This window comes from Rutidosis leptorrhynchoides, chromosome 1 (assembly GCF_046630445.1).
Source record: "Rutidosis leptorrhynchoides isolate AG116_Rl617_1_P2 chromosome 1, CSIRO_AGI_Rlap_v1, whole genome shotgun sequence".
Lineage (NCBI taxonomy): Eukaryota > Viridiplantae > Streptophyta > Magnoliopsida > Asterales > Asteraceae > Rutidosis > Rutidosis leptorrhynchoides.
This window is the reverse complement of record NC_092333.1, coordinates 577,896,391-577,917,560: the sequence shown is the minus strand read 5'-3', so window position 1 is coordinate 577,917,560 and position 21,170 is coordinate 577,896,391. Positions and strand designations below refer to the sequence as shown.

Sequence of the window (21,170 nt, the reverse complement as noted above, 5' to 3'; positions counted from 1 at the left end):
AAGGAGCTCCACAGGCTTAGCATCAGAGTGAGCAGCAACAGAGGAGACATAGTTGAGCTCAACATCGGCAAAGCGGGCATAAACAGCATCAACAAGGGCTGAAGCTTGATCGGTATACTTCGAATAGCTGCTAAGCTCAAGCTTGCCCTGCTTGGATAACTCGGTCAACAATTGACACCTCTCCTCAAGTTTGCTAGCAAGAGCAACATCACCAACAAACGTGCTCAACTCTTTGCTGCGAATAACCTGCCTACAGACATGTGGAATGACCTGGGTAATCATATCAGAGAATAATCTGCTTTTAAACCATCAAACCTCTTCTTCTGATCTGCCAACACCTTTGCTTCCTGACAAAGAACCTTGTTCTCCTCTTCCAAGTCAGCAATCCTCTTTTCATTAAGCTTCTGTTTCTCCTGCATGCTCAGAATCTCACTCTTGGCTGATTTCACCTTCTCTTCCCAAGATGTGTTCAATAACAATTGCTCCTGGAGCTTCTTCACAGACTCCTTGGAAGATGCATTGACATCCCTAAGCTCTTCCACCTCCTTCTCTAGACACACAACATCGCCAGATTTCTGCTTCAAACGAGACAGGACGAGGTGGTTATAAATAGCAGAACGATAGCAATGAGAGATATAAACATCAATGAGCTTGGAGGTATCCACAAAGGCATCTGATATCGGGCAAAAAGTCACGTTTTTACCCCCTAAATTAAGCCCTTAAACAATAAAGATTAAAACTTTGCCGGCAAAATTATCGCTTTTTTGATTGATTTTGTAGATTAAGTAAATACAAAGGCGATGCAAAAATAATCAAGTAAAACGGAGCTAAAACGAAGATTCTAGAGCGAAAACGGTGAAAGACTAGAATTCAAGTTACGATCCAGTGAATCAAGGCTGACCAGCACCACGTACGACCTACCATACGGGCTGCCATACGGCCTGCCTGTATGGGATACGGCCTGCCATACGGCCCAGCAAACGCCCTCGAAAAACGGCCTGCCAGCCATACGGCTGCCAAATACGCCCCACCATACGGCCTGCCATACAGCCTGCCAGGCGTATTTGGAAAAATTCTGGTCTATTTAAAGGGCCTTCTCCATTCATTCCAACACACACTCAACTTGCAATTCTATTTATATTTTCAATCTTTTAGTTAGTTTTTAGTAGTAGTTAGCTTAGCTTTTATTTTTCGGAGGATATCCCGGCGAGTCCCTGCGATCCCGGGCAGATTAGTTCGACCTTTTCAGGTTTTTATCCGAAACGCTTGTCTTTTGTATTAAACATGTATTCTTACTTTTTATGTTTAATAATGCATTCCGATATTGCCATGATAGAAGTTTGAGTTAGCGTAATTATGTTAATATAGTACGATTACTGTTATAATGCTGAACTAGGAAGTCTGATAGATTTGTATGCTAGCATCTTAAGGATTGACCAACTTAGGTTGTGATCAGGACTTGTCCACCTATATGAAATTAGCTACTTCATAGGATTAAGACCCCTGGTTATACTGTATCTGAAGATTCTATGAACTCGGAATGGCCGGAGCTCCCGAGAGGCATCTAATGCACTTTTAGGACACGGAACCTAGGAATTGAGAAATGAATGACCTAGTATGCCTAATGACTATTTTGAAGAGACCTCTTAGGAGCTGTTAAGATCTAGTTAGTGCCTTTACTGTATGACCCAAGCCTATTGCATGTTCTTGTCTGATTGTTGCCTTAGGTCTTAGTCATATCAACTATTTAGGTACTCATTAGGTTTCTATCTGCTTTACTATCAGTTTATTAACTGTGATTGATAAGGCTAAAAAGGAACATATATTTCAGAGCAATATCCCTTCTAAATAATAGGTTTTCATATGTAATTGTATTATATTTTCATTGTAATTGTTTAAATAAATAAGTGCGAAGACAAAAGGCGAAAACGAAGATTTGAAGACACAAACGTCCAAAAAGCTCAAATGTACAAGATACAATTCAAAAGGTTCAATTTATTGATGAGAAACGTCTAAAAATGACAAGAGTACAAGTTACAAAACGCAAAGTACAAGATATTAAATTATACGAAAGGACGTTCGAAAATCCGGAACCGGTACCCGAGCCAACTATCAACGCTCGACGCAACGGAGCTGAAAGTACAAGTCAACTATGCACAAGAATATAATATAATATTTAAATAATTCATAATAAGAATAATAATAAATAATAAAAAGTTGTTAATTGAGCATAGTTAAGGGGTCATAAGTGAAAATTTCAATTCAATATTTGCCTATAAAAGGCAATTCATTTGATCGATTTATGTACACCTTTTCTTCTTTCTTTCTCTTTACATGTAATATATATATTTATAATTATAATTTTAATTTTAGTTTAAGTTTAATAATAATTGGGTTATTGTAAGGAATGCTTTACGGGTTTTAAAGTCGAAACTCTGTCCGTGTAACGCTACACGATTAATAATCACTGTAAGTTATGTTCTTCCTTTTTAAATTAATGTCTCGTAACTAAGTTATTATTATGCTTATTTAAGCCGAAGTAATCGTGATGTTTGACTAAATATTAAGACGGGGTTATTGGATTTTGTACCATAATTAAGGTTTGGGCAAAAGACCGACACTTGTGGAAATTGGACTATTGACTATTAATAGATAGGGGGTATTGTCTAATTGAGTGACAACTCATTAGAGTCTGTCGAACCTATCTTCAAATTATTTATCCTAATAATTAATAATGATTATGGTTGTCCTATTTAGTGACGTTCATATAGAATCTATTATAATCATTTAATTAATTATTCGGGTTGGGTAATTGATTATTCAAACTGATCAAGTGGGTAAATTAATATTCATATCTAATCAAAACAGGGGTAGATTACATACAGTGATAACTGGTGTAATTTTGACAGAAGTGATAACTGCGTCACAGTTTAAATCCTTAATTAGTTGGAATATTTGACTTCGGGTATAAGGGTAATTTGACGAGGACACTCGCACTTTATATTTATGACCGATGGACTATTATGGATAAAAACCAGATAGGTGTCAAATAAACCATGACAAATGACAATTAACCCGAGTAACAATTAATTAAAATCAAAACGTTAAACATCATGATTACGGAAGTTTAAATAAGCATAATCCTTTTATTTCATATTCTATCGCAATTTTATTTATTGTTATTTTATTTATCGTCATTTATTTATTTTACGCACTTTAATTATTGTCATTTATCTTTACGCTTAAAAATATAAAATCGACAAACCGGTCATTAAACGGTAAAAAACCCCCTTTTATAATAATATTACTACTTATATATATATATATATATATATATATATATATATATATATATATATATATATATATATATATATAGTTTTATAAAAATATAGTACGTAATCACTAGCTCCCTGTGGAACGAACCGGACTTACTAAAAACTACACTACTCTACGATTAGGTACACTGCCTATAATGTTGTAGCAAGGTTTAGGTATATCCCATCCGTAAATTAATAAAACTTGTGTCATATTTTGTAGTATTTTGTATTAAAAATAATACTATTTCGTACCCTCACGCTACATCATCAAGTTTTTGGCGCCGCTGCCGGGGAGCGCTAAAACGCTATATTTTTAATTTATATCTGTAAAAATATAGTTATAAAAAAAAGTAATTTCGGGGACACTTTTTGTGTTTTCACGGGGTATTTAAGTTTTTTTTTTTAGTTTTTGATTGATTAAAGATATATTAATTTAAATATAATAATTTAATAAATATAATAATATAATAATATTGAAATAAAATATAATAATATAATAATATTTTAGAATCAAATTTGATACGTAAAAGTTTTAAAAGTTTTAAAAAGTCGTATTTATTAAATATTTCAGGGGTATATTATGTAACTTATAATTAATAATTTCTATAATGTCGCTTTTATGTGAATAGTAAATTAATTAATTTCTTTCCTTTACTATTTTGAATCGTAAAAGTTTTAAAAGTTTTAAAAAGTCATATTTATTAAATATTTCAGGGGTATATTATGTAACTTGCAATTAATAATTTCTATCATGTCGCTTTTATGTGAATAGTAAATTAATTAATTTCTTTTCATTTACTATTCATGAATATTAAATGAGTTAAAAAAAAGTTTTGAAAAATAATAATAATAATAAAAAAATTATTAATTCCTTTTAAAAAAAAATTGTGTAAAAAAAATCGTTTTTTTTAAAGAAAAAAATTCGTTTTAAAAAAAATTTGTAAAAAAAATCATTTTTTTTTAAGAAAAATTTAAAAAAAAAAGTTTAAAAAAAAATATAAAAAAAAAAAATTTTTTTTTTAAAAATTTTAAAATCCTTAAAAAACGAAATATAAAAAAAAAATTAAAAAAAAAGTTTTTTTTTATTACCTTTAGATTTTTAGACTCTAGTTACAATTTTTAGTATTAAGTTTAGTTTTGCCATAGTTATTTTTATTTCTAGAATTTTTAGGTTTGCCGTAAAATCCCTTAAGTGCTTATTCCTTAGACTAAGATTTATGTGCTTTAGAATTTTGCGACGCTGTTTTTCGCGCTAGTTTCTTATTTTTATTTTTCGACGCCTATTTTTCGACCTTTTATTTTTTGACCTTTTTCGACGCGTTTTTTTTCTTTCTTATTTCTCGCTATTCTAGTTTTAGGATAAGATTTTTATTCTACTTCTTATCTAAATTTCTTAAAATTACGAAAATTTATTTTAAGTGGTTAAATTGATAGACATCAAAATTTTCTGGTTCGTAGTAATAGTTGGATTTGTACGTGGACCGGGTTATTGGAGCCAAACAGTACTCAATTATATTGAGACCAAACGAATCCTGCCCCTCTGCTGCATCTTTTGGCTATTCGAAACGTGGGCAAAATCAGAAAAGTCTATTAATTGAATAACTTATATAATTTTTCTTTCCTTTTAAAAACTAATAGGATATTCAGTGAATGCACCGAGTAAAACGTTCACCACCTTTCATACGTTCACCACCTGTAACTCGATCAAGACATCTAGCCAATATTATCGCCGTTGATTTTTCTTTAGAATCATCATCTAGTCAAACAAGAACTCCAACTCAAATTTTCGATAATCCATCTTTTGAACCCGACTTCACAACTAAGAACCCGGAGGATATTCAAGGACAATTCCAAGATCCTGAACCATAAACCGTTAAATCAGAATCCTCTAGTGATTCGTATTCAACAAATTCAAATATGAAAGTAACGGAACCTCAAAGTATGGAAGATCGAATGAAAGCTACACGCACTGGTCAAGGTCACGCCATTATTAAGCCAGATGTTAATGCTCCAGATTATGAAATCAAAGGACAAATCCTACACATGGTCACTAATCAATGCCAATTCGGTGGTACAGCAAAAGAAGATCCAAACCAACATCTTCGAACGTTTAATAGGATCTGTACACTATTCAAAATCAGAGAAGTTGAGGATGAACAGATATATCTCATGTTATTTCCCTGGACTTTAAAGGGAGAAGCCAAAGATTGGTTAGAATCGTTACCTGAAGGAACGATTGACTCATGGGATATTTTAGTTGAGAAATTTCTTCAAAGATTCTTTCCGGCATCTAAAGCCGTGAGACTTCAAGGAGAAATTGTTACGTTCACACAAAAGTCAAATGAAACTCTATATGAGGCGTGGACAAGATTTGGAAAGTTGTTGAGAGGATGTCCTCAACACGGTTTAGACACTTATCAAATAGTACAAATATTCTACCAAGGTGTCAACGTTGCTACACGAAAAGACATCGACATAACAGCTGGTGGTTCCATTATGAAGAAAACAGCAACTGAAGCTTACAAAATTATTGATAACACAGCCTCCCACTCTCATGAGTGGCACCAAGAGAAAGATATATATCGTTCATCTAAAGCGGCTAGAGCCGATTCTAGCCATAACTTTGATTCCGTTTCCGCAAAAATAGATGCTTTCGAGAGACGAATGGAAAAGATGAATAAAGATATTCACGCAATACGAATCAGTTGTGAGCAATGCGGTGGACCACACTTAATGAAAGACTGTCACATTGAACAAATGATGGAACAACGTGAGAATGTTGTCTACATGAACCAAAGGCTGGAAAATAGTTATCAGAATAATTATCAACCGCCAAGGCCAAACTTCAATCGAAATCAAAACATTCTTTACAATCCAAAAGGACCCGACAATAACTCGTATAACCAACAAGGTCCGAATAACCAACCAACTTAAAACAACACTTTCAATCAACAAAGACCTGGCTTGTATAAACCACCACAACAAACCGAAGAGAAAAAGTTAAATCTGGAAGAAGTGGTATTTAAGCTAGTTGAATCTCAAACACAATTTATTGAAACTCAAACTCAAACGAATGAGAGGTTTGATCAGTCATTTAGAACTCAACAAGCTTCTATTTTGAATCTAGAAAAACAAGTAGGTACTCTTGTTAGATTGATGAGTGAAAGGAAATAAGGAAAGCTACCGAGTAATACTGAAGTAAATCCTCGGAATGAAAATGTTAATATGGTTTCAACAAATTCTGAAAAACCAGCATCAGAAGATGGGGAGGTTTTAGATGTAAGTAACAATGAAGAAGTTACACCACCACCACCACCCGAGTATGTAAAGCCAGTGGTGGCACCATACAGACCACCCATCCCGTTTCCAAGAAAAGGAGTTGAGTATGAGCAAGTAATAGGTAATAAAGTTTGTGATACCTCTGGAAAGAAGAAAAATAAAAAAGTGCAAGAAACAAAAACAGTAGAAGTAAACCCGGTGAAGACAGTTCCACCAAATCCTCCACCTAGGGTAGGTGATCCGGGTGAATTTATTGTTCCTTGTCTACTTAGTGACTGTGTCATGTATGATGCACTAGCAGATTTAGGTTCAAGTGTGAGTGTTATGCCTCTTTCATTATATAAGAGATTAGGTGTAGGTGAGTTAACTCCAACGGATATGAGTGTTCGACTCCTTGATCAAACCATTAAGCACCCAGTTGGAATTGCTGACAACCTACCCATTCAAGTAGGTAATTTAACCTTTCTAGTCGAATTCATTGTCATTGACATAGAAGAGGACTCAAACGTTCCTCTAATTTTAGGTCGACCATTCTTAGCGTCCACCGGGGCGTTATTTGATGTAAGAAAGGGTAGAATGACACTTAGTAATGATGAGAAATCGATCACCTTTATGATTCGAAAGTCTAAATATCCACAAACCAAAACCGTTGAACCGACAAAAACAATTGTTAAGAACCATGTTGTTTTACCAACTCCAACGGTAATGCTTAACAATAATAGAACGCCTAAGTGTGGGGAAAATGAAGTAACACCTAATGATGACTTGATAATAAAGAACCCCATAGTTGATACGAAATTAAATGACCTCGTTATTAACAGTTCAATGAAGAAACTTTTTAAACGGGTTATTGATGCTAAAAGTAAGGGGAACTTTAAGTTATATAACCGGTTAGTATCCAATCTGTCGCCTAAAGAAAAGGCGAAGCTAGTTGAATTTGTGGATATTACGGAAAAAGCTGGTCACTGGCTTAAAGCAAAAGTCACAGATATGCAAGTTGATTATGGTCCAAGAGAAATTGACGATGAAGTTAATCACAATTTCGACACCACATCTACCTAAGTGTGAGGAGATTCAAATATTCTAAAAAGAAAATGCTGTTTGGAGTTAGTTGTTCTGTTCTCGTGTAGTTCCGAGAATAGAATCCGATTGGTCTTTTCCACTAGCAGACACTAAAGAACTAGTTTTCTCCCCCCATTCTGAATTTTTTTGTTTTTTATGTTTTATATGAAATTAATATGTTTTCTTTTTAAGTTTTGTGTGAATTTAAAAACAAAAATTTACTTTATTTCATTAAGTTGAAAAAAAATGATTTCTAAAATTCGTCGTGAGTTGAAGACTAGGTCGTTGAGCCGAAATTACTTTACCCGAGGGCGGGGCGAAAAATTTTGTCATCATTATTTTTTATTTTATTGATTTAAAGTATGCAAAAAAAAAAAAATATTTGATTTTATAAATTTTTGAACGTGGGGTAATATACCCAACTTTAAAAATATGTATATATGTTTGTATTTTATCATGTAAACAACAGGGTAAAACAACGCACTTTCAAAGACTAACATTAAGTTAAGCAAAAGCTACTGATTTTGACGACAAGATGCAAAACAACAAATGTGATATAATAAATGAAGGAATGAACGATGAGGCGCGCCATCTATCATTCGACGAGCTTTGTAATTACAAACTGGGTATTTTTAATCACTTTCCTACACTAATCACCCTCATAAATTTATAATTATAGTCTCATTTCATGCAAATGAGGGCATTGCATGATCTCAAGTGTGGGGAAGGGTTATAAATTCTCTCGGGTTTATACTTGGCTTATTTTCTAAATATTATGAAAATTTTAAAATTTTTTAACTAAATGAATTCAAAATCATGTTTATACATATTTATGAACGATAAAACTAGGTGTTAATGCCGAAATTATTGTTACCTCGGAAAGGACATAAATTGAGAAACAACTAAAACGCTTGAATTTATTTATTAAGATATAAAAAGACGCATGAAAAAAGCCAAGTGTGGGGAGAATGTACCAAGTTATTCAATTAAAAACTATCTATCACATATTTTTGTAAAGTTATTGCAGGTGCTTTTACTTTGGACTAAATTAACTGGTTTACCCGATTTACTGTAAGAAAGATGGATCTACACGATGAATCAATTCCATCATTAAAAGGAAGTAAAGTCTTCCGAAAAAGAAACGCGCTTCTTGATTTAGGTCATGAAGTTGTCGTCCAGACCAGCTGTAGGTTGACGAAAAATCTAGAAAAGTCATCTCTAAAATTAGCAGGAAATCCACGGACCTCAGCATCAAACAGGGTCGCCATGTGGTCAGATTTATCCTAACCATGAGAAGGATTTATCTCGCACAATGGGGAGGCACCGTGCAAATTAGCTTGATAAGACTAATGAATCAAATCCCCAGAAAGGATAATCTCCTTAAAGATCAAAAATCAGCTTTTAAGACTGATATTACTCAATCCTAGAGATTGACCTTAAAGATTGAGAATTACAAACTCATGGAATTCAATGATATCTAAACTCGAGCTTGAACGAGAAAATATTTTGATCAAAAATAAAACCGATTTGTTTTCTGAAAACCTATTTTCAATGCGTTCATTACCATTGAACGTAAAATCCTGAGAATTCATCAGAATTCATTAGGTCACCTGAACCAAATCGGGTGTCAACCGTAAGAAACGGTGGTTGCATAGCATGGTCGGAGACAGGACCTTGTGCCAGACCGAAAAATCATAGGATGATCTTTACTATTGCTCCTACAAAGGATAGTACTAGCATCCGACACGTTTAAAGACCATAATCATATGCATGTCATTAGACATTGCCTTAACAGTTTCTTGTTCATCGCTTTCCTTTACAACCGGACGGTAGTTTACCGAAAGGTAATATACGGAACAAGTAAACTGGACGTGTTGCTTTCCCAATACAAGGTTAGCAAGTGGGTAACACAAAACCACAAGTGTTGAGCTAAAATTTTCAAATCTGAAACCCACACAACCCACAAAAATATTTTGCAAACACCGGTGAAGGGTTATTCCGGAAAACTTATCTATGGTAAAAGCTAGATTAAATTTTCAAAAAGATCAAATGTTTTCATAAAGATCCAATTTCCTTAAGGATCTACATTTTCATAGTCATGTGGGACTGTAAACCACCTTTCAAATGTGCACTTTGCTTTGGAAACCGAAAGTAAATCGGCTATTTGATTGCAAGTGTCGTTGACCTAAACCCGAGATAATTGTGGATGGCACACCCACCTTTAACCATAGTTCTATCGTTACTATCATTGTTTATACCACCATATCAAAATCACTAATGTACAAAGTGTGATGAATAAAAAAGTGATTCATGTATGTTTTTATTTCAAGTTCTGTATTGCTTGAGGACAAGCAACGCTCAAGTGTGGGGATATTTGATAAGGCTAAAAAGGAACATATATTTCATAGCAATATCCCTTCTAAATAATAGGTTTTCATATGTAATTGTATTATATTTTCATTGTAATTGTTTAAATAAATAAGTGCGAAGACAAAAGGCGAAAACGAAGATTTGAAGACACAAACGTCCAAAAAGCTCAAATGTACAAGATACAATTCAAAAGGTTCAATTTATTGATGAGAATAGTCTAAAAATGACAAGAGTACAAGTTACAAAACGTAAAGTACAAGATATTAAATTATACGAAAGGACGTTCGAAAATCCGGAACCGGTACCCGAGCCAACTATCAACGCTCGACGCAACGGAGCTGAAAGTACAAGTCAACTATGCACAAGAATATAATATAATATTTAAATAATTCATAATAATAAATAATAAAAAGTTGTTAATTGAGCATAGTTAAGGGGTCATAAGTGAAAATTTCAATTCAATATTTGCCTATAAAAGGCAATTCATTTGATCGATTTATGTACACCTTTTCTTCTTTCTTTCTCTTTACATGTAATATATATATTTATAATTATAATTTTAATTTTATTTTAAGTTTAATAATAATTGGGTTATTGTAAGGAATGTTTTACGGGTTTTAAAGTCGAAACTCTGTCCGTGTAACGCTACACGATTAATAATCACTGTAAGTTATGTTCTTCCTTTTTAAATTAATGTCTCGTAACTAAGTTATTATTATGCTTATTTAAGCCGAAGTAATCGTGATGTTTGACTAAATATTAAGACGGCGTTATTGGATTTTGTACCATAATTAAGGTTTGGGCAAAAGACCGACACTTGTGGAAATTGGACTATTGACTATTAATCGATGGGGGGTATTGTCTAATTGAGTGACAACTCATTGGAGTCTGTCGAACCTATCTTCAAATTAATTATCCTAATAATTAATAATGATTATGGTTGTCCTATTTAGTGACGTTCATATGGAATCTATTATAATCATTTAATTAATTATTCGGGTTGGGTAATTGATTATTCAAACTGATCAAGTGGGTAAATTAATATTCATATCTAATCAAAACAGGGGTAGATTACATACAGTGATAACTGGTGTAATTGTTGACAGAAGTGATAACTGCGTCACAGTTTAAATCCTTAATTAGTTGGAATATTTGACTTCGGGTATAAGGGTAATTTGATGAGGACACTCGCACTTTATATTTATGACCGATGGACTATTATGGATAAAAACCAGATAGGTATCAAATAAACCATGACAAATGACAATTAACCCGAGTAACAATTAATTAAAATCAAAACGTTAAACATCATGATTACGGAAGTTTAAATAAGCATAATCCTTTTATTTCATATTCTATCGCAATTTTATTTATTGTTATTTTATTTATCGTCATTTATTTATTTTACGCACTTTAATTATTGTCATTTATCTTTACGCTTAAAAATATAAAATCGACAAACCGGTCATTAAACGGTAAAAAACCCCCTTTTATAATAATATTACTACTTATATATATATATATATATATATATATATATATATATATATATATATATATATATATATATATATATATATATATATATATATATATATATATAAATATAGTTTTATAAAAATATAGTACGTAATCACTAGCTCCCTGTGGAACGAACCGGACTTACTAAAAACTACACTACTCTACGATTAGGTACACTGCCTATAATGTTGTAGCAAGGTTTAGGTATATCCCATCCGTAAATTAATAAAACTTGTGTCATATTTTGTAGTATTTTGTATTAAAAATAATACTATTTCGTACCCTCACGCTACATTATCAGTGATGCTGTATAATGTATGATTTGTTGTGATCTCATTAGTATGATGAAATGGTTGTTAGTTTTCAGTTACCTAAACTGATAACGAGGGTTAGGATTAGAGCTTAACTCACTATTAAACCTAGTGCTTTACTGAGGATAACCTCCGAGGTATTGTTACACTTCAATTATACGACCAAGTGACATACTTCTCACTGCTCAAAGAGAACTCCGAGAGTTCAGAGATAAGTAGGTCTGTGTAATTGGCTAATCCAACCAGATCAACATCAATTCAAACATAGTCTTAACATATGCATAATTACCATTCCCTAACCCAATACTGATATCTTGGTCAACATTTCCCTGATCTGCATACTCCAGATATCTTCCCACTTTATTTACTTTTCTGCATTTAGGACCTTTAGCTAAAATCAACTACTATCTTTTATCCAGGTAATTTAACTAAAAGACAATTATCCACTTGATCTTCAATTCGTTAATCAGCATAAAATTCGACACTAGGTTAACTTACACCTTCTACACCTTAGAAAGTAAAAGTAAATTTAGGCCCCGCAAAATATAAATAAACGAAGACACTGTGTGCTACCGAATAGGACATACTGCGACCTAACGACACCGCAGAAATAAAACGGTCCATTAGTGGCATATCAGCATCTTCGAATTCAGAAGGAATCATCTCATCAAACCCATCGAAACAAGCTTCTAAAAAAGGAATATCAGGAATATCACCTACAGAGCCACAAAGATATGTTTAAGTATAAAGCATAGTTCAAATAAAAAACACTAGTAAAAAAGCGTACCCAAGGGAACATTGTCGCCAGAACCTTCAACTGGAGCTTCGTCATCGGTATCTTCATCTCGAAGGGCAAACTTACCTTTCTTCAATGGAGAACCAGAAACAACCTCTTTCATTTTCCTAGCAGCCTTCTAACGCCTAGATGCCCTAACAGGAATGCTCTTGGATATGTCAGGCTCTGCATCATCATCAATAGGCTCGTGCTCCGAAGCAACCTTAGCGCTGTGCTGAACCTTGGGGGCACTAGAATCAGCCACCTTCTCCGGTTTACTGTCCACCTCCATAAAACCAGAACAAGAAGGAGAACCAAGCTCCTTAACCACAGTGCTAGCACGGACAGCTTCAGTCATCTGTTTCACCCTAAAGGACTTGATAACATTTCGCAAAGATATCTCTGTAAAAGCAATCAAGGTCAGAAAAATAAAATAAAAAAGTCAAACAAAAATAAAACCTAGGACATACAAAACCTAACCCTTTCCTCACAAAATTACACATGAATAGCTTCGCCTCTTTCCCATGAAGGTGCCATGCCGAGCTTAAAAAGAAGGGAATCTAGAAGAGTTGAAGGTATTATAGGATGACGACAAATCCTACCGTAGAGAGGATCATTTCTAGCATCCTCAGGAATAGGATCACTATATTGCTTGGGAACAGTGGCCCACCTGCTATCAACAGCATTGGGAAATTTGTCCGAAAAGAAAAAAAGATTTCTTGATATAAACAAAGGAATTTTCCCAATTCCTTACATCAGGAATGGAAGAAGCAAAACACATGGGAGTATCAATCACACTACCCCTCTTTTTACGACGCTTGGCAATTGTAACCCAATTTCCAGCATCACCAGTTTGAAAGAAACAGCAAAATAAGTCAACAGAAGGTTGGCCGCCATATGCTTTGCACATATATTCAAAAGCTAGGATATTTTTGATGGCGAGAGGGTGAACAATCGAAACATGGACTTAGAAGTAATCAAGAACACTAAGGAAAACGATGAAATGGGGATCCTAAGGTTACACTCTGTAAATGATTGCGTGTACATTCCGACGTAATCCGCCGGAAAATCCAGCATGAACTTACCGGATTCTGGCAAAATTATGTCGTCTCCTTTGACACATAGGGTTTTGCAGAGGTGTTCACAACGTTCGGGGGTCACAACACTAGAAATAGATCGAAGCCCTACTTTAGCCATAACAAAATAACAAAAAAAGATAGCAAGTTGGGAGCAATACCTTTTTGAGAATTAAGGAAGATGATCGGATGATGAATTGAAGCAAAAGAAAAAAGGAAAGGAAAAATGAAAGAGAAAATTAAAGTTTAACTCTTTATTACCCTGAAGCAGAAACCATCCCATCAGTTACAGAGTTACTTTGGTAACCGTACCAGCAAATTACCCTTTCACCCTTCAATCCTATTTAAACAAAAACGATTTAGCAGGGGTAAAAAGGTAATCATACCCAGGTAAATAATTGCTGAAATCAGAGACGTCAAATCAAGTAATCAAGTGGCAGATTGAGTTTAATTCAACATAGCTTGGTCAAAAAGCTTCATAAAATTAAACTTGGGGGCTTGATAGTGTATCCTCCCATCAGGATAAACGAAGCTAAGCTAACAAAGATATCGCGCCTAACGAAGATAGATGACATAAGGTTGGATCACAAGATCACATATGTCAAATACAAATCAAGGGCGGGATATCCTCAAAACTTAAATAATGGCGCTCAAATGATAAAAGAAGAATGCTACCAAAGTAGAATCCCAATATTCAGAGTTGGTACAAAACCACTTCCGTTATACGAAGCAATAGTAACAAAGGAATGTGTTGACGAAGGGATCACGGTTACCAATGGACAAGGACTTCTCCTAAAGTCACAAGATCACCTGGACTGAAGGAGAGAAGTAAGCGGGTTGACCAAACTCGCTTCCACTAGCATCCAAATGACAAAAGAGGAATGTTGCAGGGTAGCTTTCTTGAACCAGCAGGAGTTGCAGTCGGCCGAAGGGAAAGTCCCCTTTGTCTCATCAGAGATCGCCTCGAAGACTGATCCCACCTAGAAAGCTGGTGATAGAGCTATTGCCTAACCCTATAAAAGGAGAAGTGATCTCTGGAGATGGCATTCACACTAAGTCATAATCACTCACATACAATACTCTCAATGAGTTACCTTCGTATCTTGGTGGCGTAAAGTACGATACATTCGTACTACCTTTGGGGAATCGCCAACAAGCATACATTCATCATCATATCCTGTTATATCACCCATTCAGCGATCAGATCTCAATATCCTTGTTTCATCAACAAGGATCGCCAAGAATTGTACAAACAGTCAAGCAATCAATTTTGTATCAGATAGAGCGCACTGTTCCTACCTGTGTATGGTACATACAAAATCTGCATATCAAAGTTCCGGTGAGCCACTGTTGGAGTTAAAGGAGCACCGAAAACCCATCACCAAAGGGAAAGCAACATCCACAATGGCAGGAGAAGATGCGACATCATCAAATGACTTTTTCGCTAAAGCAGATCGACTCACTAAGCTAGCCAATTAGAATCTGTTCTACTATGGATTCATAATCAGGCGAAGCCTAAGGCTCGAGACACTCTGGTTAAAGAAAAATTCGAAGTGGAATTTGAGACGGAGGACGAAGAGGAGACAGGGACTGGTTCATCGAAGAAACGGGAATCGAATAGGCCTTTCGAAGTCAAGGCTAGGATTGATATTCCCTTATACGACGGGGTCATAGACGCCGAGAAACTAGACACCTGGATTGACCAACTCGAGACCTATTTTACACTATACGGATTGAAGAGTGTAGAAAAAGTTTCATTTGCGCGGTTAATGTTAACGAGTCACGCCTTGGCATGGTGGAATTCTTATCTCAAAACATTGACCGACGAAGAGGAGGTTAGATGGGGAGAATTCACTTGGCTATTATGCCGGGAGTTTTACCCCATGGGCTATTTTCAAGATCGTTGGACGAAGTGGCATAACATGAGACAACAAAACGGACAATTAGTACAAGAATATACGACTGAGTTTAGGAGACTCATGATGTCATTGGGTATTGCCATTGACAACGAGGAAACGTTTACAAAATATGTAGCAGGTCTGTCTCGACACATTCAGCCCGAGTTGAGATTGCATACGATCTCAAGTATTTCAAATGCTAGCAGCATTGCAATGGCCATCGAGCAGAAAAATAGAATGGGTATGTCAATGGTTAAATTCCCCCTCGGGTGATGCCAATCGCTGTTAAAAAAAAAGGTCAGATGATCGGGGAAAAAAAAAGGATTCAGTAGCGGTTCATACAAAAAATACTCACAAAAACAGAAGAACAAGTCATCACCTGATAAATATTGTGATCACTGCAAAATTGGGGGACACCTAAAAGACGAATGTTGGAAGGCAAATCCATCATTACACCCAAAGAAGTGGTCAAAAGATCAAGGCAAAAAGACAACAGCAACAACACGTGCCGATGAAACAGTGGAGCTTGAAACAGTAGAGGAGGTTGACAAAAGCTTGTCGTTCATGACAAAGTCGCAAGAGCAAGGATTGATTATCAGAATGCTTCAGATGAGAAAGAAGAATTGTTCACACTACGAATTCAAGTTAAACAGCAGCTGATCGAGGCGATCATAGATACCAGGAGTCAGAAAAATTTAATATCGGCTTCTTTGGTACAACAGTTCGGGTTGGCGACCACTCCTCACCCACGACCTTACACACTTGGTTGGATACAACAAGGCACAGACACTCATGTAACATTACAATGCAAATTTTGTTTCGCCATAACCAAGCAATATGTAGATGAAATTACTTGTGAGGTAGTACCCTTAGATATTTTCCAAGTAATTTTCGGGAGTCCGTACTTGTAGGAAAGAAACGCTATTTACTACTGGCGAGAACAGAAATATCGACTTGAGAAATATGGAAAATCATTCATCATTCGAAATCACAAGGCCTCACAAGTAGTTGAACTGGTTGCAGCAGGGAAAATTAGGAGACTTGTTAATGCCTCTAAAAGCTTTGTTCTGTTATTGTTACGACCTTGCAAGAGTGACAGCAAGGTATCCTCATTATCCCTTTCTTGTAATAGTGGTACTAACCAAATTAATGAGCTTGTTGAATGGTACTCCTTCCTTTTTGATGATGGGATCAGTTTACCACCTGATTGGGTTGTGAAACACGAGATCCAACTCATAGCCGATTCTACACTTCCCAACATTGGAATGTATCATAATTCAGTGACAGAAAATGATGAGGTTAAAAGGCAGGTTGGCGAGTTAGTGAACATGGGAGTGATCAAGCCTAGTAGTTCACCATGCGGTTCCGGGGTGATTTTAGTCCCAAAGAAAGATGGAGGGTGGAGGATGTGCATCGACTACCGGGCCCTCAACAAAATTACGGTCAAGAACCGTTATCCGTTACCCCGGATTGACAACCTCTTGGATCGATTAAAACATGCCGAGGAATTTACTAAACTGATCCTGAAGTCAGGTTACTACCAAGTGCAGGTGCGAGAGGAGGATACATGGAAGACCGCTTTTAAAACTCGACAAGGTTTGTACGAGTGGCTAGTTATGCCTTTCGGGTTCTGTAATGCACCAGCCACGTTTATGCGCTTTATGGACGATATTCTTCTTCCATTTCTAGATATATTTGTGGTGGTATATCTTGATGATATACTAGTGTACATGGTTCATTTACAGCAGGTCTTTGATGTACTAAAGAAACATCAGCTCCACCTCAATGGGAAGAAGTGTGAGTTTGCTAAATCCCAATTAATTTATCTTGGTTTTATTGTGGGAAGCATGACGAGGCGTTCCTTTTATTAAAAAGGAAGATCAGTGAAGCTCTGGTTCTTGCTTTGCCAAATTTACATCGTCCATTCGAACTTGAGACGGACGCATCAGACTATGCAATGGGGGCTGTTTTGCTTCAAGATGGACGTCCACTTGCTTATCATTCAGAGATGTTCCAAGGAGCACAAAAGAACTATTCGACGTATGACAAAGAGTTGCTGGCATTGCACCAAGCAGTGAAGCATTGGCGTTGCTATTTGCTGGGAAAAGAAACAATAATTCATACTGATCATCAACCACTCCAATATCTCCAAAGTCAAGAAAAGTTACAACAAGCTCGTCATATGAAATGGATGACTTATTTGCAAAAATTCAACTTGGTTATAAAATACAAGAAGGGAGTGCACAACAAGTTGGCCGATATGCTATCACGTCCACTGATCACACTTTTCTGTTTGTCCACGTTGTTGCAGGTCCAACCTACCATTCACGAAGACTATGAAGCTGCTTATAAATATGATCCAGACTTCGCCAAAGTCGTTACTGATGTTGAACACAATAAGTTGGCAGGGTATACTTGGAAGGGTAAGTTGTTATATAAGGGGGCATTACTTTGTGTCCCGACTAGCAGCGAGCTTATAAGGTGGATGCGCGAGGCACACACCTCTAGAGTGGCTGGGCATTTCGCCATTTCTAAACCACTTCACCATCTTCAGAGATACGTCTTCTGGCCACGGATGAACCAGGATGTCACTCAGTTTATCCTCGGTTGTGTAATGTGCAGCACGTCGAAGCCTTCTAATCGAAAAGTGGGACTATATACTGTTGGGTTAATCGGTTTATTTTATTTAATATATATGTTGCCGTGTTTTTATGTTTTAAATTAGTAGTTGATTTAATTTTGATTTAGTATAGATTTGGTAGATCAAATCAATTAAGAATGTCTTTAGGAGCAAGAAATTATTGGCTATATATAAAGCCATATTATTGAGAATAAAACGTATAAAGTTGTGTGGTTAAGTTTTGGTTATATATTTATCTTGTTTCATTCTATTCGTAAAACAAAAAAGAGGCAGACAACTTGGTTCTTTTTTTCTCATATTAGTCTTTATCTATTCATTATATATAATTTATAATTTATACTTGAGTCTTTAAGGGACTGATCCAACACTTGGTATCAAAGCTAGGTGCAGCTTCAACTAGATCGTGTTGTTCGTCAAAAGAAACTAAACCGGGGACAAGAAATCGGTATAGCCCGTGGCCAGGGTTTGTTTTCTTGGGTGGTGTGAAGTGTTTCTTGGAACAAAGTTGATCGTAAAAGTTGAAGCTGTCTAAAAAAATGGCGTTGGTACAAGCTAAGGAAGGAAGCTCCATGTCATATCAAGTTCCAGTTTTGACCCCAACAAACTATCAGGTATGGGCGGTCAAAGTGATGGCGATTATGGATGCTTATGGAATATGGGAAGCGATGGAACCAAAAACAGGTGTGGAGCCGGATCCAAAGAAATCAAAGCAAGCACTTGCTTTCTTGTTTCAAGCAATACCCGAAGAGATGGTGTTGCAAATGGCGAGTTATACTGATCCAAAACAAGTGTGGGATGGTCTAAAAACGCGTTACTTGGGGGTGGATCGGGTGAGATCGGCTCGGGTTGCAACTTTAAAAAGGGAGCTTGAAAGTTTGCGCATGAAGGAGGGAGAAACGGTTGATGATTTTGTTACAAAATTGACCGGTTTAGCATCAAAAGCAAGGACTCTTGGATATGAGCTAAAAGTTGTAGACTTGGTGAAAAGATTGCTTGATTCTATGCCTATGTTTTTTCTCCAAATTGTGGCGTCTATAGAGCAATGTTTCGAGTTGGATAAAATGTTGTTTGATGAAGCCGTTGGGAGATTGAAGGCATATGAAGAGCGCATCAAAGGAACCGAGAAAATAGAGGGCATTCAAGGTGGTTTGTTGTTAGCTAGTGAAGAAAAAACACACGGGTGTAAACATTGTGGCCATGGCGGTTCAAAATAGTGAAGACTTTGGGCGTGGCCGGGGGAAAGGTCGTGGGTCCGTGAAAAGTCGAGATGTAAATGAACGTGTCCGGGACAAAAGCCTCGTTAGATGTTTCAAGTGTGGTGAATTTGGCCATTTCAACAACGAGTGTCCTACATGGGAGAAGCAAGTAAACTTGATTGAGGAGGAGCCGGCGTTATTGTGATAAACCGATTAAGGGAGTGATTGTTGGGTTTAATCGGTTTATTTTATTTAATATATATGTTGCCGTGTTTTTATGTTTTAAATTAGTAGTTGATTTAATTTTGATTTAGTATTGATTTGGTGGATCAAATCAATTAAGAATGTCTTTAGGAGCAAGAAATTATTGGCTATATATAAAGCCATATTATTGAGAATAAAACGTATCAAGTTGTGTGGTTAAGTTTTGGTTATATATTTATCTTGTTTCATTCTATTCATAAAACAAAAAAGAGGCAGGCAACTTGGTTCTTTTTTTCTCGTATTAGTATTTATCTATTCATTATATATAATTTATAATTTATACTTGAGTCTTTAAGGGACAGATCCAACACTCCATCTCTTCGGGTCCGGGGTAAAAAGCCACGTTATATGATACCAGTGCATGAACAAACCGATTAAGGAGGTGATTGTTGGAGCTAATCGGTTAGAGTGTGTCCCACATAGAAATGAGAAAGAAATAAATGCTTGTATAGAAAGCTTAGGGGAATCTCCCTCTATCACCAATTGGTTTTAGAGTAATGTGGAACTCATGAGCTTATATGCATGGCATGTTGGTGGACCTAAATCGATCCTACAAATGGTATCAGAGCGGGTAGCACGGGTGTAATCATTGTGGCAGCGTCGGTTTAAATCGGGGTGACTTTAGACGTGACCTGGGGAAGAGGTCAAGTGTTCGAGAAAAGTCGAGATGTAAATAAATGGGTCCGGGGTAAAAAGCCACGTTATATGATACCAGTTCATGAACAAACCAGAAAGGGGGTGATTGTTGGAGCTAATCGGTTAGAGTGTGTCCCACATAGAAATGAGAAAGAAATAAATGCTTGTATAGAAAGCTTAGGGGAACCTCCCTCTATCACCAATTAGTTTTAGAGTAATGTAGAACTCATGAGCTTATATGCATGGCATGTTGGTGGACCTAAATCGATCCTACATATACACCACTTTCAGTTCCTTCTCGTCCATGGGAAAGAATTTCTATGGATTTTATAGGCGGATTACCCAAGACCAAGAAGGGAAGTGACTATTTGTTCGTGATAGTTGATCGTTTTTCGAAGATGGTAGTGCTCATGCCATGTAGAAAGACGATTACAGGAGAAGAGGCTGCAAAACAGTTCTTTGATCAGGTCTGGAAGTTCTTCGGGTTACCAACATCAATCATCTCAGATCGAGACTCCCGATTTCTGAGTAAATTTTGGTGCACTTTGTGGGATAAGATGGATACCAAATTAAAAAGGAGTACTGCCTTCCACCCGCAAACCGATGGCCAAACGCAGGTGGTTAATTGCACGGTTGTTCATCTCTTGAGAGGGTACAATGCAAAACATCCGAAGACATGGGATGAAAGTATACCTTTCATTCAATTTGCTATAAACCACACAGTCACTACAAAAAAAAAAATCATTTTTTGACACTTACGTTATTTTTTGACACCTTAAAATGTAATTAATTTAACACGTTTTTGACACCTATAGGTGTTA

At 36.0% G+C, this 21,170-nt stretch overlaps 1 protein-coding gene across 1 annotated transcript; it reads left to right on the top strand.

Annotated features, from left to right (window-relative positions):
* The first annotated feature begins 18,789 nt into the window (after window positions 1-18,789).
* LOC139845456 (uncharacterized) lies at window positions 18,790-19,467 on the top strand. The gene has a single exon (XM_071835713.1). The coding sequence runs from the start codon at window positions 18,790-18,792 to the stop codon at window positions 19,465-19,467; it is 678 nt and encodes a 225-aa protein (XP_071691814.1).
* The last annotated feature ends 1,703 nt before the right edge of the window (window positions 19,468-21,170 follow it).

Bases quoted from the DNA above. Each gene is read 5' to 3' on its own strand.
- LOC139845456 (XM_071835713.1), top strand. From the start codon at position 18,790: ATGGCGTTGGTACAAGCTAAGGAAGGAAGCTCCATGTCATATCAAGTT.